Source organism: Pseudonaja textilis, chromosome 2, assembly GCF_049901715.1.
Source record: "Pseudonaja textilis isolate UNSWEBS1 chromosome 2, rPseTex1.2, whole genome shotgun sequence".
NCBI lineage: Eukaryota > Metazoa > Chordata > Lepidosauria > Squamata > Elapidae > Pseudonaja > Pseudonaja textilis.
Window position 1 is genome coordinate 16,252,190 of NC_141991.1, and position 26,786 is coordinate 16,278,975.

Consider the following 26,786-nt stretch of genomic DNA (forward strand, 5'->3'; position numbering starts at 1 on the left):
ACACCAGAATGTTTCCTTCCTGCCTTCCTTACAGGGTTAGGCCAGTAATTTCTTCTAACAACCAGTTCTCCAAACTGCTTAGAATGCTTACAACTGGTTCTAGCGAATAGGTGCGAACTGGTAGAATCCCAATCCCAATCCCAATCCCAATCCCAACCCCTCTCTCTCCATCTCCCTCCCTCTCTCCTGCCCTCTATGTCTCTGTCTCTATCTCATTTAATTCTATCTCAATCATCTATAATTTTTTTCCACCTATCATTTATCATTATCTATCATTTTCTATCATCTATCATCTCTCTCTCTCCTTCCTTCCTTCCTTCCTTCCTTCCTTCCTTCCTTCCTTCCTTCCTTCCTTCCTTCCTTCTTTTCTACCCCCCTCTGCAAATCTTTGAATTTCCTAGTTAAATTAATTTTATTTAAATTAAATGAACAGTTAAAAACAACAAATTTGGAAGAGAACACCGCTGAGCTGAATGTATGTGCTTACCAAGGAAAGAGCATTTTGTCATAAAAGTAGAATAATGTGCAGAAAAAGCCTCTGGAGCTCTAGAGCTGACAGTTATAGAGCAATAAAGCAGCACTATTGTGCAACAAAGCATTTTGGTACATTTGACTTGTTTTATTTATACTCAACCCCAATCAGTTTGAATATTTAAGTCTGTAAACAAGAAATAAAATAACAAATACAAGCCTCTTCGGAATGTTGATTCCTCCAGCTATCTATCCCTGAAAAAGGGACTAATTGAATAGTTGGTTGGTTATACAAACATTAGTTTGAATCACAGATAAACAGTATTTACTAAGAAATCTGTCTACTTGGATATTTTTCCTTTGACTTAATATGAATATGCTCATTTTGCTGAAGGAATTCTTTTTCATGTTGTCTCCCTCACTCAAAGCTTCTTTCTGTGAGGATAATTTTGCTTGATGTAAAAAACATTTCTTCCTCTTACAATATTTGTTGTGAGAAGAAGCCCCATTGATGTCAAGGGGACTCTACTGTTATTTTATTTTTATTTATTTGTTTGTTTGTCAAGCATGTATGAGAAAACAAGTATAAGTATGAACATAACATATAAACATATAAGTATAAACAGGTATACGTATATACATTATAAATGAGTACGAATCAATGGGAACAGTAGGACAGGGATGGTAGGCATGCTGGTGTGCTTATGCACACCCCTTTACAGACCTCTTAGGAATGAAGTGAGGTCCATGGTAGACAGATTGAGGTTAAAGTTTGCGGGGTTTGAGGATGTAACAGCAGTCAGGTAGTGAGTTCCAGGCATTGAATACTCTTTTGCTGAAGTCGTATTTTCTGACAATCCACTGATATCTCTTATGTTGCAGTATGGACACGGTAAGATTCTCATATATCTTGTCCTTCCTCTTTACTATTCGTGAAATCAATCAGAATCCGAGGCTGTTACCCAACATCACCCTGAGCTACAACATATATGAGAATTATTTCAATGAAAGAATAACCCATGAAGCCATGATAGATTTGCTCTCCATGGGGCAACAGACTGTCCCAAACTACAGGTGTGGAAGGCAAAAAAGTGTGTTGGCTGTTCTGGAAGAGACAGATTCTGAGCTCTTTAATTATGTTGCAGCTATGTTGGGGACCTACAAGATCCCACAGGTATGGATATAATTGAAGCTATGTTCGCTTTGCAACTTTTTCCGAAGGTGTCCAGAAATAGATCTTGGTGGAGATCACTGAATAAATTTAGAATCAAAGGCCAGATATTAAAGATGAAAAGACTTTTGCCATTTAATTTTTTATTAGTTTATCACAATGTAAAATACAACGACAAAAAGAAAATAATGGGAAAGCAAGGGGGAAGGGAAGAGGAAAGTGTAGGGTAAAAAGGTAAAAAGAAAGAAAAGCATTGTCTTCTGATTCTTTTTAGCACAGTAGAATAAGAGAATAACTCTAACAATTACTTTTACCCAGTAATATATATTAGCCATTTCTATAACAACAAATCTATCTAATTAGCAAAACCCAAAGTTTCATTTTTTTCCACCTCAAGAAGTGGTTTCAAAAAGGAAATGAAGTTTGCTGTGTTATTTTCTTTAATTAAAGCAGTCAATATAGCCATCGCTGCTAATTCCATCGAAAAGGTCAAAAGCCTTGTAAGAATTTTCTTTTCATAATGTTTTTACATTTTTCTTTTCATTTACTTGGCATCTTTGTGTGAAGCAGTTTTGAAACAATAGCAAAAGGAATGGAACGTGGATGTAAGGGAAAGGAATTTGAAAGCTGCTTGGAAAAGAACAAAAGAAATTACACCATAGAGTGCTCCGGAAGACAAGCAAATATGAAGTTTGAAAAAGGATACTTGGTGAATTAAAAAGTCAGGGGGTGAAAAAAAAATGCAGATTAGAGACAGATTGCTACACAAAGTTAAAGATGTGCATTCTGGTGGACTGGAAAGAATGATCAGGATCAACCTGCAAAAGAAATAATGAAGGAAGAATAAATGCACAATGTTAAAATTTTGTTTCCCTTCTCTTTACTCCTTCAAAGGGGTAAAACTTATGTTTAATCACCTATTTTCTTGGAAAAAACTACGATGACTTGATCAGAGACAAGAGAGGCTGGAAAAAGACCAGCAAGAAGAACTCAAATTTTGAGCTGGTATTATTTTCTGGAATGTTTCTGGCAATTGAATATTATCTCTAGTAGCAAAAGAATCACTCAGCTTTTCTATTTCATTTTAGATCAACTATGGGATCATCAGTCATGCTTCTGAGCATAAGTATCATTTTCCTTTCTCTTACCGGTTGGGTCCAAGACAAGAACCTCCTCACTTGGTGATTGTCAAGCTACTCCTCCATTTCCAATGGACCTGGATCTGCCTCCTTGCACCAGACAATGAAAATGGGGAAAAGTTCAGAAAGACATTTGTGCCTGCAGCCCTCAAGAAAGGAGTTTGCGTTGCCTTCTCAGAAAGCATCCCGGTGCTCAATTTTGAAAAGGAAAAAGACCTGCTTTTATACTTGAGAAAGAGTAACGTAAATGCAATTGTTTCTCAATTGGACTTGAAAACTGTAACATCACTGGGGTTAATAATCAGAATCATGGACAGGAGAGAAAAATTAGTCATTGGGAAAGTGTGGATTGTAACAGCCTTGTCAGATCTTAGTGTGACATTGCTATACAGGATCGTTGATCTCCACCACAAGCATGCTTTTTTATCATTCGTAATTAAGACAAAGACAGGAACCTCATACAATCCTGCTCCTTCTGACTTATTTGCTTTTGAGATCATAGCACAGTCAACATTTCAATGTTCCTATTCAAGCTCTGAGCTGTCAAGGAAGGTTTGGAAACGATGCACAATAAAAGAGACCTGGGAAATTACATCTGCTGATATTATCGCAAAAATCTTGTCCCAGGATGCCTATAGTATTCCCACTGCAATTCAGGCAGTGTCCTGGGTCCTCAATGCTGCCCATACCTCCCAACTGGGCCAGAAGAGGAGGCAACTTGGACCCCAGATGATACAGCCATGGCAGGTAGGACTTCATCTTCTTTTCACTGATGGTCCCCCTTCAATTTCTCAGTGCTCCACTGGAGGTCAGCAGGGCTGGGGAGGACAAGTGTTCTGAAGAAGACTTTCCCATCTCTGGTGTTTGTTCTATGAGATGTGGAGGCATATTGAGAGGAGGGAATTCAACTGTTTCCCATCAAGAGCCATTTGTGTGGGTTCAATGTAGTGATAACAGGGATGGGTAACTCTACAGAAAGGAAGATTTCCCCCCATTTTTAGATTAAATAAGCATCAGATAGATGAGGCAGCAATCTGTTGGGGTGAAAGTGATTCCCTGGATCATGCAACCTTCATCTTTTCTAGTCTCCAGTCCCAAAATATAGTTGTCTTTTTGAGTTCTGGACTAAACATAGTTTTTCCTCCTGAAGAATTCCTTGGAACAGGGGTCTCTAACCTTGGCAACTTTAAGACTTCTGTACTTCAACTCCCAGAATTCCTCAGCCAGCTTTGCTTTGGTGGGTGAGGAATTCTGGGAAATGAAGTCCAGAAGTCTTCAAGTTGCGAAAGTTGGAGACCCCTGCCTTAGAAAGCCAGATGATATAAAACCAGTGCATCTTTCCAGGCTTTTGGGGACCAACAAATCAGATAAACTGTTGATCTGTAGGGCTAGATATGAGAACAAATCCAGCAATGCGATCAAGCCTCCTATATTCCAGGAACATATAGAACCCTCCATCACCAATTTAGGATCAGATCCCAACTTCCTTCTTCTCTCCTCTCTTCTTTTTAAATCAAATACTGAAATGTTTAGTTGTATGCAAGCTCTGTTACTTCTGCAGACCTTCTTCTTTTTCTCATGTCTTTCTCTCTGTTGGTTTGATAAAACAATGAAATGTGGCAGTACCCAAGAAAAGGGCCTACCTCCATCATCCTTGACGAAAAATGTTTCACATGAAATTTCTGCACCAATTGATAATCCCTAGCCTGCCTCTGACCTGATGTACTCCCAATGATACTCCCAATGATACTCCCGATGATACTCCCGATGATACTCCCGATGATACTCCCAATGATACTAGGCTGCATAAACAGAGGGATAGAATCAAGATCATGGGAAGTGTTAATAATACCATTTTATAATGCCTTCGTAAGGCACACTTGGAATACTGCATCCAGTTTTAGTTGCCATGATGTAAAAAAGATGTTGAGGCTCTAGAAAGAGTGCATAGAAAAGCAACAAAGATGATCAGGGGACTGGAGGCTAAAACATATAAAGAATGGTTGCTGGAACTGGGTATGTCTATTTTGATGAAAAGAAGGATTAGGGGAGACATAATAGTAGTTGTTCCAATATCTCAAGGGCTTCCACAAAGAATAGGGAGTCAAGCACCTGAGGATAGGACAAGAAGCAATGGAAACTAATCAAGAAGAGAAGCAACCTAGAACTAAAGAGAAATTTCCTGACAGTTAGAATTAATCAGAGAAAAAACTTGCCTCTAGAGCAGAGGTGGTATTCAGCAGGTTCTGACCAGTTGTGGAGAACCGGTAGCAGAAATTTTGAGTAGTTCGGAGAACCAGCAAATCCCACCTCTGACTGGAGATTTTACAGTATTTTACAGTATCCTTCCACTGCCATGCCCACAGAACCGGTAGTAAAAAACATTGAATCCCACCACTGCTCCAGAGGTTGTGAATGCTCCAACAATGGAAGTTTTTAAGAAGAGATTTGATAACCATTTGTCTGAAGTGGTATAGGGTTTCCAACTTAAGCAGGGGGTTGGACTAGAAGACCTCCAAAGTCCCTTCAAACTTGGTTATTCTATTTTATGCAATCTTGATTTTGCCACTAAAAGCATAATGAGCAAAGGGGCTGGTAAATTCCTCCAGCTTTGATGTCCTTCTTCTTCTACATGTCACCAGGTAGAAAGAAAATCTTCCTCCAGTGATAGTATTGAACAGGAATGGAGTGGGTTTGGATGCAAAGTTTTGTCCATCATCTCAGGACTCTGCTCATTGGCTCAAGGAAATGAGCATAGGATCAGCAACAGTTTCAGGTAGCAAGAATCATCATACTATGTCAGTTTCACTGATTTCATTTGATGTGTGAGATAGAGATAGTGGAGATTCAAAGACATTAAAGTATAACCTCAAAAATTAAATGATCTTACATGAGAACATTGCTTGGACAAAATATTTATACTATCAGATTTATTCTTCTGAGAGATCAAGTTCTCATGGACACTAAAATGTTCAGTGACAAATAGTGATTCATTCAAATATCACACAAGACACATCTAAACAAGATCTTGCTTTCCTTGTGGAAGAAAGGAGAAAAACTTCCCTTAAAATCCCAAGTCTCTTTCCTGACAGAAGCACTGAGTTGAAGAAGAATTATTCAGATCAGTCCTAACCCATAATAATAGTCACAAAGAAAACAGATCAAGGTTCAAAGTGGAATATATAAGTTACAGGTCTGATTTTCCATACATTTACAGCTTCACCCATTCCTGAAAAACTTCCAGCTTTCAAATTTTTCTGTGGATGGAGGTTACTTGGACAAAGATGGAACTCCAGATGCTGGCTTTGACATCATACAGTGAGCTGTGTTTCCCAATAAATCTAATTCTGGGGTGAAAATTGGAAGTACAGAAAGTGAGGCCTCCTCAAAAGTCAAGGTCTCCATTGATCAAAGTGCCATTATATGGCCAATATCATTTAACATGGTACCTATAATTGATTGTTTTTTGTTTTATTATTTAACTAATAATGCATGCCATCGATATCTAGAGCTATAGATCTATATCTAGAAGTAGAGCTAAAACAAGAACTAGAACTAAACTATTTCTAGGGTTGCTTGAGAAAAGGAGTATGAGGTTGAAAATGAATAATATCTATGAAGATTCTCAGTCATCCAGGTCATGGTTGTCCCAAAGGTGCTTTCCCAAAAGGCAATTTGACTTTCTTGTTTTTTTTTTCTTTGAAAATATTTTGTTTCTCATGCAAGGAACTTCTTTTGTTCTGAAGAAGCTTCTGAAAATAATATTTTCGCTTTCCAACTTTTTAAAGTTGGAAAGCAACCTTGAAACATATTCTTGATTTTTATGATCCGGACCTGACTGGTGTATATAATCAGGATATTTGCCAAGTATAGGTTCTTTACCAGTTTGGATTAAGAAGTCATGAATGAGCTGAAATATAGCTTCTCTTTGCTCTATCCCAAATCCTGCTATTGTTCTGACCCAAGCCTTGTTCAAATTAAACAAACACAAACTGTGTAAAAAGCATTGATTATATTAAGAGATTATATGATTAGTTTAGTCCAGGGTGGAAACCAGTGGTGGATTTCAAAAAAAAAATCCTACTGGTTCAGAGTGCTCACTGTACTGTGCTGTGCTCAGCTGAGGCATGGCAATCCACTCTATGTGAATCAGCTGAGCTAATAAACAACAGAATATAGGAGAGGTAAGAGTGGGGGTCAGTGGGTGGGGCCAGCCAGAGGTGGCATTTGCCAGTTCTCTGAACCAGTCAAAATTTTTCCTACTGGTATGCCAGAACCGGTCAGAACCAGCTGAATACCAGGATGGTAGAAACCCATTCTGTGATTAATTGCCATTCATAAAAATAACTCCTAATTTGCTTTTGACCTTTATGTTTAGACGTCCCCTTTGTCTAGATGTACTGAAAGTTGTCACCCAGGATACACCAAGCTCATAAGAGAGGGAGCACCCATCTGCTGCTATGACTGTTCCCAGTGTATAGAAGGAACAATTTCCATGCAAGAAGGTAAGTTACTCTAAAGCAAAACAGCGCTTGAGGATCCAGCTAAGCAATTACTTCTGTTCTTAATGGAAGACTTTAAGAGAACAATGGATTGTAATGGACCACAGTGAAGAGAAATCTGGAGAATAAAGTCACTCAGATTTTTCTGGGGCTAAATGCAAACTAGGAAAATCTTATAAAGGTAACAATGACTATTTCTTGCAAAGTTAACTGGAATGAATTTAATAACAAGATCACATAGTTATTTGTTTATTAATTTCATATGCTGCCCAATTCATGATCAAAGGTCATTCCAGGCAGCTTATAGTTATATTGTAGTTAATTAATTAATTATAGTAATAATTAATTATAGTATAAAAGTTGACCTCAACATGATAAATATGAAGGTGTTCCACAGGATTCCTGAGGTTATCCAGAATTTTGAACAAAATGATTATTTGGGCCTCACTGGAGGGGCAAACATTAGAATATGGGTGAGATTGTTGGACACATACAGTACATGTGGATGCTTATGAATACAAGATAGGTGTTAATTGAGCAAAAAGTTGTTTCTGTGTTTTGCATGCAGCTCATTGTAAAAAGTGTCCAAATGACCATCATGTCAGAATATTCATGAACTGGGATAGACAGAGCAACAGGTCAGCCATTGGGGACTGGATGGAATAGGACATGGTAACAAGGTCAGCCAATGTATGGGTATAGCCAATAAGTCAGCCAATGAGGGCTGTTTGGGAGCTGAGACTGGAAGGAGCCTGGGCGTGGCTCTGAGCTCTGAAGCTGCAAACAAGTCTGGTCTAGTCTGCAACTCTGAATGAAAACTGAAACTGTTCTCTCCTCTATTTGTGTTTTGCCTGTAACTACTACCACATTGGAAGAACGTACATCGGTACTGTACATTTACTTATGTGTTATATATATATAAAGAAGTTAATGAATCCTACTGAATCAGTTATCTGTGTGTGCTTTCTGGAAGTGATTTCTGCAACAAATTCTAACACATCATTCCAGTGAAAACTGAGATTAGTGTGATCCAAAGACTATAAAGTTTTGTCTTATGAAGAAACCTTAGATTTCATCCTGGCTATTTCTACCTTGATTTTTGTCCCTAACTACTGGCTTTATTCTACACATTTTCATTAAATACCGTGAAACTTCCATAGTCAAAGCGAACAACTGGAATTTTATATATATTTTCAGAGTCTCTCTATTGCTTTGCTTCTTGCCTTTCCTTCTATTCATTGGTCAGCCAAATATGTATGGGCATTCCTAAAAATGGGAATCAGATTTTTACAGTGATTAATAATCAGTCAAACCTTTCGGGGAAAAAGCAGGCATTATGATAATGAATAACTCTTTAGTCTTCTAGTCATATCACACTACAAAATTGCAGAATGCCCTAAGTTGTTTGTGTTTTTCAGATGCAGCCCACTGCAAAAAATGTCCAGATGATCAGCATTCTAATAAGAAACAAGATCACTGTGTCCCCAAAGTTATAACTTTCCTATCCTATGAAGAAACACTTGGTCTCCTCCCGAGTCTCTTTGCCACTACCTTATCCATAATCACTGCTTTTATTCTGGGAATCTTCATTAAATACCGAGAAACTCCCATTGTCAAAGCCAATAATCGAGACCTCACCTACATACTCTTGATTGTCCTCTTGCTTTCCTTTTTGACCCCCTTTCTATTCATTGGTCGACCTAAAAAAGTGACCTGCCTTCTTCGACAAATCACTTTCAGCATAGTTTTCTCAATTGCCATGTCTTCCTTGCTGGCTAAGACTGTCATGGTGGTGGTAGCATTTGTGGCTACAAAGCCAGGAAGCAGAATGAGAAAATGGCTGGGGAAAACTCTGGCCAACATCATTATCTTCTCCTGCTCTGGTGTTCAGGTGGGCATCTGTCTGTTATGGCTGGGAATCTCTCCTCCATTCCCTGATTCTGACCTATATTCCCAACCAGGACAGATCCTGCTGCAGTGCAATGAAGGCTCAGTCATCTTGTTCTACATTGCCCTAGGCTACATGAGCTTTCTGGCTGCTATTTGCTTCTTGGTGGCTTTCCTAGCTCGAAAGCTGCCTGAGACCTTTAATGAAGCCAAGATGATCACTTTCAGCATGTTGGTTTTCTGCAGTGTTTGGATCTCTTTTGTCCCCACTTACCTGAGCACCAAAGGGAAATACATGGTGGCTGTGCAGATCTTCTCCATCCTGGCCTCCAGCCTGGGCTTATTGGGCTGCATCTTTATTCCCAAATGCTACATCATTATACTGAGACCGGATATGAATGTGAAGGAGCATCTGATGATGAAAAACTAGGAGGGCTCTTGATTTTGTTCTTATTTTTGTTTGGATTTTTTTTTAACAATGTACTGTAATATAAAATAAGATGGCATAGAAGTAATAAAAAACATGTTTATGTTTTTTTAACAATTGTTTCTCCAGTGTGAGCTTTTAATCTGTGTCAAATGGAAGTGATATATAAGAGGACAAATTTCTTTTAAATCATTAATTTATTTTATTATAGTTTTGTTTCCTGAATCACAAATAATCACTAATAGTAATATATTTTCTGAAACATATTTCAGAATTATAAAACATTTTTGCTCAAAATAATTTTTAGATGAGATGACAATCTATTGCTAATGATGATCTGGTTTTGGTATCTTTTTCTATTTCATATAGATTTTGAATAGCTGTAGTTGCACAATTATAACTTTTACTTAGTTATTTGTTTCTGGATCTTTTTACAATTTATTTAACCCCCTCCCTCTTTTTTCTGGAGATGATATAGATTGGTTTGAATACAATATGTGTTGCTGTGAATAATTTAATCTCAATACTTTATATTTTGAATTAAAGATAATAGGAAGTGCTGTCTTTTACATATTGATTAGTTCATTTTGAGAATGAAACTCTGTAGTAACAATAAAAGATCTCTTTAACAGCCAAATCTCAATAAACTTGATTTACAATGGCACACAAGTCAACTGTCCCACTTGGTCCATTAGGAAAAAAAAGACTCTTGTCCCATAATTAGCCAAAAGTATGCAGAAAAGGCAAAGCTGGATCAGAGATTTTCATGAGGAAAGGATACAGCTAACTTTCCCTTGTCCTCAGCCAGCCCCCTGGTTATCAGTCACTGTACAATTAGGTGTTTACAAATTATTTAGAAAACGGTCCCTGTCTTCACATGCTCACCAGCTCTGCATTCTTTGGTGTATGACCTTGAATCGGCTGGTGCTTCTCACCACTCGGATGGTGTTCAGCTTAGATTCTATGCCTCCTGGTTTCCTCCCTCCATTCCCCTCCCTCACTGCCCTCTCCTCCCTGTTTCTCATGTCAGGCTATCAGCTTGCACTGTGTTGCTTAGCAGAACGGCAGCCATGAAAATAAGCTTGGCTTCAGAGCCAATTTGGTGAAATGGTATAGTGGTAAATGGTACCAGGCTAGAAACCAAGAAACTTGATTTCTACTCCTGCCTTGGGCCGAAACCAACTGGGTGACTTTGGACCAGTCCTAGTAAGATAGCATTAGCAAATTACTTCCAATCTTCCGAAGAAAATCCTGACAGAAAGTCAACAAAAAGTAACTCCCAAGTCTTCCCCTGAACCCAAACGACAGTTAAAGTTCAGTTATTTTCAATACTTCTTTTGAAAGCATATATTCAGATTACTTTCTAAGTAAATTAATTTCAAACCTTGGATTATGGGAAACAATTTAATTTCCACAGAGCTAAATGGTATCCATTTAAAAAAAGTTTCAGAGATTATCCATGATGGTTTATATATGCGAATTACAAGAGATTCTGCTTGGGGAGGAATTAAGCCATTTTCTCTGGCCTCATATCTTTTACTTGCATCATTGAGTTCTTGAATTTTCTTGAGTGCGACCCAAGATTGTAGAGTAGTGGCATGCGATGGCCACAAAGGCATATCACCACAATGAATGATGGAAGAATTAGTTATTCTTTAAAATGGGAAGCAAAGAAATCCAAGGAATACAATTTAGGAAGAAAGGATTTCCTGTTTGTGAGACTTCTAAAATCCAGGTATTATTTCACTAGCTCAGCCTAAAAGGACAGGTAAACAGAGGATAGGCAGAGTAGAGGGAAGGAAGTTAATAAGGGAAATATAAGGAAGGGAGTAGAAGGAAGGGAATTAATAAGGGTGGTATATAAAGTTTGAATGTGGCAATAGAAAGGAAGAAGAATGGGGAAAAAAGAAAGGAAGAAATACAGAATGACCAATATGATAAAAAAGAAGATTTGAGCAATAATTGGCAATTCAGACAGTACAGATAACAGGTAATCAGATTTGGAAGGGACCTTGTAGGTCATCTAGTCCAACCCCCTGCCCAAGCGGGAGACCCTACACCATTTCTGGCAAATGGCAGTCCAATCTCTTTTTGAAAGTCTCAAGTGATGGCGCTCCCACAACTTCCAAGGGCAATCCATTGGTTGATTGTTCTCACTGTCAGAAAGTTTCTCCTTATTTCTAGGTTAAATCTCTTCTTGTTCAGTTTCCAGCCATTACTCCTTGTCTGGCCTATAGGGGCTTTAGAAAATAGCTTGACCCCTTCCTCCCTGTGGCAGCCTGTCAAATATTGGAAGACCTCTATCATGTGTCCCCTGGTCCTTCTCTTTATTAGACTAGCCAAGACCAGTTCCTGCAACCGTTCATTGTATCTTTTAGCCTCCAGTCCCCTAATCATCTTGGTTGCTCTTCTCTGTACTTTTTCTAGAGACTCAACATCTTTTTTATAATGTGGTGAACAAAACTGGATGCAGTACTCTAGGTGTGGTCCTATGAAGACTTTATAGAGTGGTATTAGTACTTCCCTTGATCTTGATTGTATCCCACTGTTAATACAATTTAGGATTGTATTAGCTTTTTTGGCTGCTGCTGCACACTGCTGAATCATATTTAGCTGGTTGTCCACTAGGACTCCAAGATACCTCTTACAGTTACTGCTATTGAGCTGGGTTTCACCCAGTCTGTATGTGTACTATTGGCTTTTCTTGCCTAAGTGTAGGACTTTACTTTTCTCTACATTGAATTTCATACAGGTGGGGACAAACAGAAATATGGTTGGATCTGGCTTGCAGGGCTGTTCTGGTCTACTTGCATCACTTCAGCCTGGTCTACCCAATGCAGAGAGGAAAGATTAGGTCAATGTAGCTTCAGCCCGTTCTACCCAATTATGCCAGCATGGCTTTGGAACGGTCTACTCAATGCAAAGAGGAAACATGCCAGCAGTTCGGGGAATGGCATCAAGCTGGCCATGCTCATCTAGTCAGCCACACCTACCCAGTCAGCCACACCCACCCAAGCCCCCCAAGGTCAACCACAGCCCTGATGCGGCCCTCCCTCAATGAAATTGAGTTTGACACCCCTGCTCTTAGTCATGAGTACTACCTCCTCTTTCAGCAGGGATCAAGAGTTATGATCGAAGGCAGAGTTATAACTGGAGAAGCTTCTTGGATGAGAAGTGAAACATCTTCAAGGAAAAACAAAGTCCTTTTGAAAAAGCACCTTTGGGACAACCATGATCTGGATGACTGAGAATCTCCACAGACTTGCTTGAACTCTTTCAAAGCACTGTACGTGAATGTCTCTTTGAAGACTATTTGGCAACTTCAGACCTGACATGGCTAAGGAACATTCAAATCAGTTGGAGCCTGTCAGATATGGGGATCTGGATTCAGAATCCCAGCTGTAAAGTACAAGTGTAGAGTGGAGTACAGAGCGGCACTAAGGAAGATGTGCCTATTAGCCATCTGTGACCTACTTGCCAATGTGAACAAAAAAGATAAGAAATTAGTGGAGAAAAAAAAATGATGGGAGGAAAATTATGTGTTACAGTTCCGGGGGCGGGGTGTCTTCCTGCAACCCTGTCACCTATCCTTCAGCCAAATATATATTGGAAACTGATAAAAAAATTAAATCTCAGAAGAAATTTCAAGCAAATAAGATGTAATCTCAAAATATAATAACAGAAACTCTCATCATAATTAGCCATAGCTGTTGACTTCCTCTAAAACTACATCATGCAGAACATCTCTGATAATAGTTTACCTGGCTTCATTTCAGTTAACATGAATTTCAATAGCAAAACAATATAAGAACTTGAAAACAGTTGAGTTGTTTCAGCAACTTTATTAATCAATTATCATCATTCAAAATTCACATGGAATGAAGAAAGATAAGCTACAACTCATGAAAATAATTACTTCCAAGATAAATTATTTTATACTGCCTGTAAGTTGTAATTTTAAAAAAGCACCAATATCAGGAGGCCTCATTGTTTTTCATCATCATATGCTCCTTGGTGTTCATAGAAGGTCTGAGAATAATAATATAGCATTTGGGGACAAAGATGCAGCCCAGTAAACCCAGGCTGGAGGCCAGGATGGAGAAGATCTGCACTGCCACCATGTATTTCCCTTTGGTGCTCAGATAAGTAGGGACAAAGGAGATCCAAACGCTGCAGAAAACCAACATGCTGAAGGTGATCAACTTGGCTTCATTGAATGTCCCTGGAAGCTTTCGGGCCAAGAAAGCCACCAAGAAACAGATAGCAGCCAAAAAACCCATGTAGCCAAGGACAGAATAGAACATGGTAACTGAGCCTTCATTACACTGTATCAAGATATGTCTTGGTTGGGAATGAAAGTCAGAATCTGGAAATGGGGGGAAAAATCCCAGCCATATGATACTGATGCATACCTGAACACCAGAGCACAATAAAACAATGGAGTTTGCCAGACTCTTCCGAAGCCACTTCCTCATCTTACTGCCTGGCTTTGTGGCAAGAAATGCTACTACTACCATGACAGTCTTGGCCAGCAAGGAAGACACAGCGACAGAAAAGACAACACTGAAAATGGTTTGTCGAACAAAACAGGTCACTTTCTTGGGGTGACCAATAAATAGAAGGGAGGCCAAAAAGGAAAGGAGGAGGGACACCAGGAGAGTATAGGTGAGGTCCCGGTTGTTAGCTCTGACTATGGGAGTTTCTCGGTGTTTAATGAAGATTCCCAGGACAAAGATAGTGATGAGGGACAAAGCAAGAGCAAAGAAAGCCAAGATGAGACCCAACATTTCTTCATAAGACAAAAAGCTTACACTTTTTGGGACACATTGATTCCGCTGCTCATTGGAATACTGGTCATCTGGACACTTACTGCAATGGGCTGCATCTGAAAAACATTGGCATCTGTTTCTGCCACTGTACAATCATGAAAATTATTACTAAATACATAAAATATGTTTTTTAATATGCTGCAGTGAGAGAGGATATGGAAGGAGGTTGAGAACATATTAGAAAATACTTTCCCAATGTATTTAGTTATTTCTTCACACCATGTTGGATGGTGTGAAAACATATTCATGAAAGATAAATGAACAAGTAATACTGAACAAATAGTACGGAGCATAGGTCTGAATATCACCTGAAATGTAAAAGTGTTGTGCAATGTTGGGTTTTGAATTTTACAAGAGGCATCAGATGGGCAGAAATCTGAACTTTGGCTTTAAATTGCTTAATTACTATTGGGATATTCTTGTGTTGTTGCCTTCCATATATTATAATGGAAGGGGATGTTTTTGGGGTACTTATATCAAATTTACTACCTGGATAGTTTCAACAATAGCAATAGCACTTAGACCTTACATGGTGCTGTACAGCACTCTCTGGACAGGTTACAATGTCAGTATATTGCCCCCAAAAGCCTGGGTCCCCATTTTACTGTCCTCCGAAGGATGGTCTCAATGCCCTTAGGACCAGAACCATAGTTACTTACAAGTCACACTCCACACCAGATGTAGTGATGAAGGTTTATTGTCAATGGTGGCTACGGTCAGACAACAGGCTTGAAATGGGGCAAGTAGAAACAATGTCCTCACAAAAACAGCCTTACGGATGCTCCCTGGTAGGTGCTGATGCAATCTTAGCCAGCAGTATCTCAGCTCCAATCAGACTGTTGCCAGTGCTGCATGTCATTATGTCAGCCCCTCCCTTTCCTATGGCGAGCCCCTGAAGCTCTAACAGTGATTATAGTTCTACAGGCGCCGTCATTGCAGCCCCAATCTTCCTGTCTTCCCCTCCATCCTTAAAGGGCTTGACAAAGCCATGAGCACCTGCCACTGTAGTATCCATCCAGGTCATCGCTGTGCACCACATCATCACCAACAGCCTCTGGAGCCTTCCACTACTGCCTGCAGCCCTCTACCATGCAGCCAGCTCCTTGGAAGATGCCACCATGGTCAGCAGGGCGGCATTCGGTACTGGATGAGGTGGGGTGTCCAGAGCTGCTGATCAACTGTGCTACTGAGGGGTAAGGGGCTTGTCAGATCAACTGTGCTACCAAGGGGTAAGGGGCTTGTCAGATGGAAGACTGAGTCAACCTTAAGCCCTGACAGGATCAAACTCCTTGTCTCTGGGTACAGTTAGCTTGCAATACTGTATTCTAACCAGTGCGCCACTAGGGGATTCGATTTTACAAGTGGAAAAAATGTTTCGAAGTGTGGGCTGAAATGATATTCATTAAAATCATTCATTAATTTAAGTAAAATTAAGATTTGTATTCTCTCCTTTTTTTCATTAGGGAGTGTAGCTGTTAGCACATTAAGTCTGGCCTGTGGCTGGAAAAAACAACCCATGTTGGAGTTTATTTGCCCACCAGGGAGACGAACAGAGATATACAAAGCACCCAACTTTAATTTGAAATAATCATCATTTGCTTTAAAGCAGTGATGTTATTCACCAGGGTCTGACCAGATCTTGAGAACTGGTAGTGGAAATTTTGAGTAGTTCGAAGAACCGGCAAATACCACTTCTGACTTGCTCTCCCCCCATGTATTCTATGCCTCCCAAGTCCCAACTGATAGGCTTTGTTGCCCTGCACAGGAGAACAGAGCTGGAAAGCAGGTTAGTGGGGTGCGGAGGGGATGGGGTAACCTTCCCCCAGGAGTGGGGTGGGAATGGAGATTTTACAGTGTCCTTCCCCTGCCATGCCCACCAAGTCACATCCACCAAGCCATGCCCCACCCACCAAGTCCTGCCCACAGAACCGGTAGTACATTGTTTTGAATCCCACCACTGCTTTAAAGGCTGAAGAAAAATGTGATCATCAGCATTCATAAGACTTATCTGAACTGAAACCAGCAAGAAGACAAGTTGAGAGATTGCAGCAACCTTTCATTATTTATTTTAATGTCTCCATCATCAGGCAACATTTGGCAATAGTACCAAATCCTTGAAAAGTTTGTGAACTTTTTCTTACTTTGTGTAATTGTAAAAGAAACTATGCTAGTCATTAGGTCTGTAACTAGCAGGAAAGAACACATTTTTAGAAATGTCTGTGAAGATTCTTAATAATTCAGGTTATGATTGTCCCAAAAGTACTTTTTCAAAAGGTAACCATCGGGCACTAGGAATTTACTCGCATCTGGCACTCACTCAGAGCCTGACACATTGCTGGGGCTGTGGGACTGATGGATGTGTGAACAACTGTCATTTATGCTGAATTGTTGAGATGGGAGACAAGAGGCATGGGAGCCGCCTGGAACTGTGTTCGATGTAATACCATGGACGTTAGCCTGGCTAGACAGCTGAGAGGCACATGGACGCTAATCAGTCATCAGGCTTATTTCCGGACTGCGTGTTGATATAAACCACAATGTGGGGCTTTGGAGATATCATTTGGTGGGGATTTATGATCCTGATTCAGGTAGATGTCAGGGGAATGGGAGGTAAGTAAGGATACAGAAGGGATAGATAGGACAGGGAGCACAGAGAAAGGAATACAAATAAAGATTAAGCAGTGACAAAAAGGCATGAGGAGGAGGCACGGGAGTAGATAATGCAGCAGTGGATTTCAGGTTGTTAGCTGGGAGGCACTAGAGCACAGCATAAAAGGCACTGAGAGGCAGACGCTCCCAGAGCTGACTTTAATTGGGAAATACCATTTTTTGCTTATCAGGACTGGAACTGCTGTAATAAACTTCACCATACCAATTGTGAGTACTGTGATTTATTCTTGCATCAGAGCTGAAGAAGCTTCTTGGATGAGAAGTGAAACATCCTCAAGGAAAAACTCCACTTACCTTTTGAAAAAATACTTTTGGGGCATGTTTAGAAATGTTTTTCAGAAAACCAGGAATGAATTTTGATTGCATTCTCAATGCTTTTTCTCTCCAAAACCACCTACCTTGTTGCACAGAAAATGTTCCCTCCATACAGAGAGAACAGTCATAGCAGCAAACTGGGGCATCCTTTCTAATGAGTTTGGCATGTCCTGGGTAACAACTTTCTGTACATCTAGAAGAAGGTGCCATCTAAACATAAAAAATAAAAATCAACCAGGGTAACATATACAAATATTTTTTATCAATTGGTTTCTGGAAGACAAAGAGCACACTGAATCAACTCAACCAAGGAGTAGTAGCATAGCAAACCCTCAACTTTCAATTTCTCACCACTGGAGGTACCATCTAACATTGATCTTTATGGGAATGGACTCTGCACACCAGCAACAGATGAAAGAGATATATTTCTCTATCACATCTATTGTCAATCCAGAAACATTTTATTTCCATTATTCCCCATTCTAAAGGAAAGTGGTTCCATTACAAAATGGGGTTTCTCTTTAGGGCAAGTGTGGGAATGCTACATCTTGTAGTTTTCTTTCCATCTTTGCTTTGGCAGGAAACCTCCAAAATGTGGCTTTCTTTGTCAATGTGACAAATGTTTCTGTCCTACAATGGAACATTGCATCAAGAAAATGTCTTTTTTTAACTACCCCAATTTCCTTCATTACATTATTAACTTGATAGCTTTCTCTCATGTAATGCAGGGTGATATCCCCTTGAAACTTTGGCTTTTCTCTTCTGAAAATAAGATTATTCAAAAGATTATTGATTAGGATACCATATTCCCATTCAATAATGTAGACTGTAAAACCTAATCCAATTGTTGTCAGCCCCATCCATCTTGAATCAGATTTGGGGCTGCTACAAGGGAGGATGGGTAGCCAAGGGAATGAAAATAAAGTGAGAAGGGAGGATAGCCTCAACAACATTCTTTAGCCAGAGCTCAAGGCCAAGTCACTGGAGTCTGGAGGGGAGTGACTGGCAGGAGTTTAGAATGGAAGTGGATTGGAGAGTGTGCCTTGAGGGTCATCAGAAAAGTGGGGCTGGGTGTGAGTTTAATATAGCAGGAGAAAACACAGGAATTCAGATTCGGGTTTTCCCAGATGTGCCAATATGACTTCTCTAATAAATTCTTACTTGGATGGACTTTGACTCTTGAGTGCTGAACTGAGATGGAGAGTTTGTTTGGAATCTGACAATTGTTGGTATAGCAGATTCCAGGTTGTAATAAATTACTGAACGCTCTAAAGAACCATGGTATCCAATAAATTAATGGGGTCTTATGTTTCCTTATTTGAAAGTTATCAATTCTCAATGAGAATTATTTAAGAACAGAAAAGTTTGCATGCAGAGAGATAACAGGAAAACCCAAAATCAAGCAGCATCAGCTACCTTGTTAAATGATGTTGGCCATATAATGGCATTCTGATTGTTGGAGACCTTGACTTCAGATGAGGTTTCTCTTTCTACACTCCCAACTTTCACACCAACCACCGACGCATTGGGAAACATTCTCCAGTGCATGATATCAAAGTCAGCCATAGGAAGTCCATTTTCATCCAAATAAACTGCATCTCTGGAAATATTGAAAAGCTGGAAGTATCTTAGCTTCCGTTGAAGCTGCAAAGACATAGAAAAAAAATACCTGGGCAGGTTACATATTCCCCTTTGAGCCATTATTCAATGTTTTCTGGTGATTACTCTGGATTGGAAGTTCTCTGAATAGTTCAATCTCTTTAGAGCAGCACTTTGACCTGCAGGAGGTTGATTCAGGAATTTATGGGAAGCTTCTCTCCCTCTTTCTTCAGTTATCCTACCAAATTATAGCTTAGCACCAGAACTTTAACAAAAAATAAAAGTGCATAGAGCTGAAATTGAAACTATATCATATTAAATCCAAGTGTTTTCCTGTGATACTGTGTGAGACTTTTAAAATTTGTTCTACTTTGATTTATTAATAAAATCTTGTGTGTTTGTGTGTATATGTGTGTGTACACACACAAATATGGACACATACATATAGACTCTGAAATAATAACTTTTTCCCAACTTTCAGGGGTCTTGTCCTGGAACCAAACCCAACTCTCCTTTCCTTAGCAGATTGCAAGCCTCCCATTTCAGTTCTCCCCCAGTCTTCAGATGGCATAGCTAGCAACAGCAGCTGGATGTGAAGGATGAAGAGCAAAAAATTGCATGGAAGTGTGGAGATAGTGGGAGAAACAAGAAAGCTTGTCATGGTATCCATGAGAAATGACACAAAGACCTGATGGATATCCATGTGAGTTGTGAAAAAGCTGAAGTAGATGGGAGCCTTCCTGAAGCCCAAAATCTTGCTAAGCAGAAAGGAAATAGTATTGTTAATAATTAGAAATAGGGATGTACTAGAAGTCCTCTTTCTCTCTCCCCCCCCCCCGGAAGCAATACAAAAGGTCTAGAAGATGAAAGCCCAACCAGGAACAAAGAAGGACCCCAAAGACCCACCATTGTAGGAAAAGTGGGGTCTTTGATGGAGCAGAAGACAGGAGAAATTCCAAAGAGATGAGAGACTGAATGCAGTTGGGAACCAGAATAGATATCCTCTTTACACACACACAAACACACACCTATGAATACTGTATAGAGATTAGTGCTATAGAAATGGGGAGATAGAGAAGTTAACATTAGAGAAATATGTAGGTATAATGATTCAATAATTTGGAAGTATAGTTTGTAGTTGTAAGAGAAGTATCTTGATAGAAAGTAGATTGAGTAAAAGGAATCTAGAACTAAGACCATTGGTTTAAGAAGACAGGAGCTGGATTAATAAATGCAACAAAAAAGGCTCAAGAGTGTTGGTGAAGTCAAATCAGAATGTAAAAAGAGATGAGACCTTCAAGATATGTAAATTTGAGATTAGAACAAAATCAGGACTAACTCCTTGGCTTAGCAAATACACAAGAGCAGCAAATATGATCAAAGGAGAAGGTTGAAGATTGCTGGAGAATCCTGATGCTTATTTAATTTGCAAATGAGGAAAATAGCTTTATCACCTTACAGCTATCTCTGTCATTTAAGCATCTCAAACCAGCATAGACAGTTTGAAAGATTTATCCCCATTATCTCTCTCATGTTCATTCTCAAATAATATAATCTAGGTATTTGCTTTTTGGAATATCCTACCCTTCCCTACAGTCAATCAAGTAATTACTCACAGGTCTGAGTTCTGGACCAAAATCAAATCAGGACACCACTTGCTGTGATTTCCCAATGGTTTATTTCACTGAAATCTCAGCACACGGTGAGTTTAGTTCAAAAGGAAAAAAGTTAGTGCCTGCCAGAGCCCCACCTCTGCTGGAGTAGCTGAACATCTGGCAGACCCAATCAGCTATTCGTCAGCCAACCCACAAGCAGCCATGATCAACTGTTTGTTGGCTGACCCACAGGCAGCCTCAATCATCTGTTTGTCAGCCAACCCGCAGGCAGCCTCAATCATCTGTTTGTCAGCCAACCTGCAGGCAGCCATGATCAGCTGTTTGTTGGCCAACTCACAGGAAGCCTCAATCAAACTGTTTGTCAGCCAACCTGCAGGCAGCCTTGAACAGCTGATCATTGGCTGGCTTGTAGGCACACAGGATCAGCTGCTTATCAGTTCTACTCTGGCTCCACTTGCTGCTCGCCACTCATAGCTGAAGGTCCAAAAATTCAATGCTTCATTTAGCCATCACCACCTTCTGTGCCTCTTCTCCCCAGGTATGGCAACCCTAAGACAGCATTTGTCATCCTTGCTGTTTTGGGGTTTGACAGAGGAAATGAAAGGGGACCATTAGTGGAGCCTCAAAGGAGAATACTCACCTGCCATGGCTGTACAATCTGGGCTGACTGATGGTCTTTAAACAACATCCTCCTCTTACTGAATTGGGAGGAAGAAACAGCATTGAGGACCAAGGCCACAGCTTGAATTGCTTTGAAAATACCAGAGCCATTCTCAGACAGAATTCTTGCAACCACATGATTGGGTGGGAATTCCCAGTTCTCTTTTTCTGTGCATCTTTCCCAAACTTTTTTAGACCACACAGGCCTTGAATGGGAACACTGGAATGCCTCCATGCCAAACTGTGTGGCAATATGTGAAAATGAATTAAAAATATAATATTGTGTCCTCGTCTTTGTCTGGGTGAGGAAGGAAAACAAAGCATGTTTATGTTGGAGATCAACAGAGTAGTAAAATATTCTTAAACTTATATCTGACAAAGTTGCTGCAATCCACACTTTTCCCTTAGTGAATTCATTAGTTGAATCAGTATATTGTATTAGGCTTGATAGTGTTGCTGTGGCTGGATAATCCAGTTGACAGATTATAATTTTGACTTGACTACTGAAAACAGAAAGAAGACCTTTCGTTCTTTTTCCTTTAAGACTTCTATCCATGTTCATCGTTGGAATGATCTCTGAGAAGACAATGCATATCTCATTTTTTACAGCTAGATTTGTCAAGCTTCTTCTAAAATTTTCCCCTTTTTCATTTTCCTGAGAAATGAGACCGATCCACGTCCATTGGAAATGAAGGAGCAGCTTGATAATTGCAGAGAAAGGAGGTTCTTGTTTTGGGGTCAACCTATACAAAAAAGGGAAATGATGGTTTTGTTCAGGAGTATGGCTGATGATGCCATAGTTGATCTGAGTTGGAAGAAAAAACACTGGTAGTTTGTGTCACATTTAATGATAAAAGTCAGTGTCTTAAATCTAAGAGTTTAAATCTAAGAGCAACGTAGTATACAAAATCCATCATAACGATTGTAAATATTTCTACATGGGACAAAGAGTAAGGCAACTGAAAACAAGGGTTTATGAACATCAACTAGTGGTTAAATGCCACGACCAAGAATTCCTGACCTCAAACCACATTGATAATAAACAACATCAATTAGATTGGGAAGGAATAAAAATCATTGGCCGTGCCAGCATCTGCCATGCACTTGAATTTATTGAAGCCTGCGGAGGGTTTTTTTTGCCTGCCTGTCTCTTTATTTTATTTATTTATTTGTTTGTTTGTTTGTTTGTTTGTCAAACTTGTACAAGATAACAAGTATAAGTATGAACCTAAACAAGAACAAAGGGAGTAAATATGTGTGCCCCCTTTAAGGATCTCTTAGGAATGGGGTGAGGTCCATGGTAGTCAGTTTGAGATTGAAGCTATGATTGGTTTAGGCTGCAGCAATGGAGTTGGGTAGGACATTCCAGGCATTGACCACTCTGTCACTGAAGTTGTATTTTGTGCAATCGACTTTGAAGCAGTTTACCTTGAGTTTGTATTCGTTGTTTGCCCGTGTATTGTTGTGATTGAAGCTGAAGAAGTTGTTGACAGGTAAGATGTTGTAACAGACAATTTTGTGTATTATGCTTAGATCGGACTGCAGGCGGCATAGTTCTAGATTGTCCAGGCCCAAAATTTTGAGCCTGGAGGCATAGGGAATTCTATTGTGAGTTCTATTCCTCTGAACCCACTCAATTGTGTTAATGTCAAATATATAGTGCAGGTTCCAGGTGAACGAGCTGTATTTGAGAATTGGTCTGGCAAAGGTTTATATGACCTAGTTAACAATTCAATGATGCCAGAGAAGAAGCTTCACAGAATAAGGTTCTGAAAGCCTTTTTGGCAATGCTGTTACAGTGAGATTTGGGGTTTAGATCATTTGAGATCTAAGGTCCTTGACAGAGTGAGGGTCATCTACAAGATTGTTTCCTCCTAACTTGTATTTGGTGTTCTGATATTTTTTTTGTCAATTTGTAGGACAGAGCATTTCTTCTACTAAACAAATTTATACCAAAGGAGCAATTAATAAGCATATTGATCTAGAGATCCAGCATATGAATACATAAGAAACCAGACCATTTGAATGACCAATCAACAAGAGCACCAGTCAGCTGCTCAGAATTTAAATATAGCTCCAAATGAACAACCAGTCACATAACCAACTGACCAACCTGGTACACAAGACATTTATAAGCTAAGGAGAATAGGACAAAAAAATCCTACTGACGATGTTACATAGTCTGGTAATGAAATGTTCAGAAACTAAATGGAAACAAGCTTGGAGAGCAAACAACTTCCAAAATCTAAAACCAGACCTAACAAGTATTTTCTATTATCTCTAAGAGCTTTTCTCCACTGCCGAGAGAAGTTTACTGAAAACAATTTCAGGCTAGCTCCAGTTCTTAAGAAGCTTCTTGGATGAGAAGTGAAATGTCTTCAAGGAGAAAAAACAAAGTCCAGTTGTCTTTTGAAAAAGCACCTTTGGGACAAATATGACCTAGAAGACTGAGATTCTCCATAGAAATTTCAGACTAGGATGCTCTAATCTGTAGGTAGTTCTCATGGGTGATCTTCATGCAATATACCCTTCTGGTCAAAACCTACCCATGTAGCTAAGCCTGGGTGAATGAACAGATGCAGTAGATTACTTTAGCTGCCAACAACTGAGGTTCACACGAGCTCTACACAATCTGTGCATCAACCACATAGCGGATCAGACTCATCACATGATCCAGGACAGAAAGGAACATCTCCATACATTGGAAGACAAAACTCTCCTGAGAGACAAACACAAACACATACACAGATCCACCATTCAAAGTTCAACCGATACCTACATCCAACACTCAGTTTCTTAGAAACTTTGTTTAAACTTCAAAGACAGTCCATGTGATTTTATTCATGGCACTTGTTTTTTTCCCTGAACTGACAAACATATTTTATTTACCCATATATTAAATTATTGTATTTTATTCCAATTTCATTTTAAGTTGCATATTATTCCAATTTCATTTTAATTTTTTTTTCTGGATTTTAGTAATAATTAGTGTTTGGAAGTCTGCACTTTGATATGGTCGATGGGTTAATCAATAAAGTAAACCAACTACATATTGTTATCCTTTTTTGAAAGAAAGATTCTTCAATGGCAAAAATAAAGACATCACGAAGCTTACGTTTTGTGTTTTCAAGCCATTTTATGGCAGGGAGATAAAATTAGAAAAAAATTAATAATAGTCAATAAGCAATCAAATCATACTAGGAAACAGTCAATATAAATCATGAGGATACAAGCAACAAAGTTACAGTCCTACAGTCACAAGTGGGAGAGGATGGGTGATAAGGAATGATGAGTAGATTAATAGTAATAGTAGTGCAGACTTTGTAAAGAAATATCTATGTAAGTTATGGGTAGAAAATTCATTCTGGTCTTCTAATATCTACTTGGTCACTTAAGATTTATTTTGAGATTAAGAATTTACAATAAGGAATTAAGTTTGCTTTAACTTCATACCTGTGGAATTTTGTAGATGCCCAAAACAGTACAAATATGACCAAAGATTTCAGAATCTGTCTCTTCAAGGACTGCCAGCAGGTTCTTTTGTCTTCCACATTTGTAGTTTGGGATATTCTCCTGTCCTGTAGACAGCAAGTCCATCATGGCCTCATATGTCATTCTTGCAGTGAAGAAGTTCTGGTAGATATTGTACCCCAGAGTGATGTTGGGTAACACCTTTGGGCTCTGGTTGATCTCATGAACAGATAAGAAGAAGGGCAGAATATGGTAGAAGCTTGTATCCATACTGCAACATAACAGATATCATATCATCCACCTGAATTTTCTTCTTCAGTTCAATAAAGTCATATTCACTGTGGATTTATATTTCTATATTGCAATGCATAAAATATGATCAGATGCTCATTGTTAAAAAAAATCACTTTATTGGTTTTAAAGCAGCAACAAAATAAAAATGAAAAAATACACAGATAATATATATATATATCAACAAAGTAAAAAAAAACACATAAACAGTGCTTTATAAAAATGTGAAAAAGAGAACACACACACACACACACACACTCACACATACTGAGTGTCTGTATTTGTTTTTTTACGATATTCTTTTTATTGAAACCAAATGTAAAGTGGAAGGTACAAAAGATTGCAAAATTGGAAAAAGGCATTGGGTGGAACAAAAGGTTGGAAAGAGAGCAGGGAAGGATTGAATGTAACATAGAGAAGGAGAGGAGATAGTGAGAAGTAAGATTAAAAGTTTTCTGCTGCTCAAGAGTCTTTGCAAGGCAAGGTAATGATTTTGAGAACAGGTAGAATCTATTACCCTTTTACCCTGGTCCTGTTTGGAGACTGATCCTTGTAGAAGAACCTACAAGTAAATTTTTATGGTCAGCTTTCATGTGTCTTAGGAGATTCTTTCCCTAATGCACATTGGAAGAAACAATAATGACCTGCCTTTCTCAAATTGAAGAATTGTTAAAAAGACATCATTTCTACAAAATGACATTGAGGCAGGTAAAATTAACCCCCCAAGAAACCTGTACACTCTGATAATTACCTTTCCAATCTATACGGTGGAGGCTTGGAAAAATCATATGGGTAAAGATGTGAAAATATTATTGATGTTATTGCAGTAATCATGTAGTCTCCTGGCTTATAGTAATTAAACTCCTTCTTTGCTTCTATTATTGCCTTGAATGGACATTTTATCAGCATCATGGCATAGGGAATTAATAAGAGAAGCAGAAGCAGAAAGAGATGTATTTCCAGCATCAACATACATTAATGCAGTGTCTTCCTATAGTTTCTTTTTTTATTGGATCTCAGAGCTCACAAAAGAAGATAATTGCATGGGAGATGATCCAGCCTGGGTTTGGAGAAGGAATCTGAAATGTCAGACTGACATAGACCCTGTCTAATTCTACCCCTTTCTTTGCTTTGATCTGAAGAGGACGTAGTGTCAGGTCACATTTTCAGTTGTTGTATATACCATTTCTTGTCACATTGCTTTATAACTAAAGGTGATGGTGGAAATCCTATAAACCTTGTTCAATGTAGAATAAATAATCGTGTTTTAAATAATTAGAAGGGGAATTGGGAATGACTGTCGCAACAGTGGTGTGCATTGCATGATTCAAGGGCATACCTCCAGTTTAAGAGTCAGAAAGCAAACAATTCAAGGACGTTTAATTGCCTTTTACACTAGAAACTTATTTTTGAGATTTTAGAGAGTGTGATTTGCTAAAACAACTGAACTTTTTTTTTACTAGGCAGTGGAGAGATAATAATTCCTTCTTATTCTGACTGGTGCACATGAACCCATTCTTCTCATGAAGGCAAGATATTACAGATACCCCCAGATCATGGTTCATTGAACAAACCATCAGAGGCCCCTGTTAAAAGTCTTCTTCTGTAGTTTCTAAATATGGAAGACTATCAGCCTTCATCGTTAGAGATAAGATCTGAGAAAAATATCCTGGGTGAAGTTATAATGCTTTGGATTTTAATTTGTATTTTGCTAAAATTTTATTGTTTTTCCTTTAAT

The 26,786-nt window shown here is 39.0% G+C and overlaps 2 protein-coding genes across 3 annotated transcripts; one reads left to right on the plus strand and one right to left on the minus strand.

Annotated features, from left to right (window-relative positions):
- Positions 1–1,512: 1,512 nt before the first annotated feature.
- Positions 1,513–9,600, plus strand: LOC113451360 (vomeronasal type-2 receptor 26-like). 2 transcript variants are annotated; one of them, XM_087923338.1, is made up of 3 exons: positions 1,513–1,645; positions 7,160–7,286; positions 8,702–9,600. In XM_087923338.1, exons 1-3 carry the CDS (start codon positions 1,517–1,519, stop codon positions 9,598–9,600), a joined length of 1,155 nt encoding a protein of 384 aa, XP_087779464.1. In that variant the 5' UTR covers positions 1,513–1,516. The 2 variants fall into 2 exon arrangements, 1 of the variants encoding a protein (XP_087779464.1); XR_015741557.1 differs by lacking the exons at positions 7,160–7,286; positions 8,702–9,600 and adding an exon at positions 2,731–2,965 and having other exon boundaries at positions 1,567–1,645.
- Positions 9,601–13,571: 3,971 nt separating this feature from the next.
- LOC113451361 (vomeronasal type-2 receptor 26-like) lies at positions 13,572–25,027 on the minus strand. Its single transcript, XM_026722742.2, has 5 exons — positions 24,740–25,027; positions 21,267–21,527; positions 18,828–19,055; positions 17,495–17,621; positions 13,572–14,482 (listed from the first exon to the last, which is right to left on the minus strand). The coding sequence occupies exons 1-5, from the start codon at positions 25,025–25,027 to the stop codon at positions 13,572–13,574; spliced, it is 1,815 nt and encodes a 604-aa protein (XP_026578527.2).
- Positions 25,028–26,786: the final 1,759 nt, after the last annotated feature.

Coding starts and splice junctions, on each gene's coding strand:
- LOC113451361 (XM_026722742.2), bottom strand. CDS start 25,027: ATGGATACAAGCTTCTACCATATTCTGCCCTTCTTCTTATCTGTTCAT. Junction 21,528..24,739: donor GCATCTACAAAATTCCACAG/GTATGAAGTTAA, acceptor ATTGCCACACAG/TTTGGCATGGAGGCATTCCA. Junction 14,483..17,494: donor AACATTTTCTGTGCAACAAG/GTAGGTGGTTTT, acceptor AATGTTTTTCAG/ATGCAGCCCATTGCAGTAAG.
- LOC113451360 (XM_087923338.1), top strand. CDS start 1,517: ATGGGGCAACAGACTGTCCCAAACTACAGGTGTGGAAGGCAAAAAAGT. Junction 1,646..7,159: donor GGACCTACAAGATCCCACAG/GTATGGATATAA, acceptor CTTTATGTTTAG/ACGTCCCCTTTGTCTAGATG. Junction 7,287..8,701: donor AACAATTTCCATGCAAGAAG/GTAAGTTACTCT, acceptor TGTGTTTTTCAG/ATGCAGCCCACTGCAAAAAA.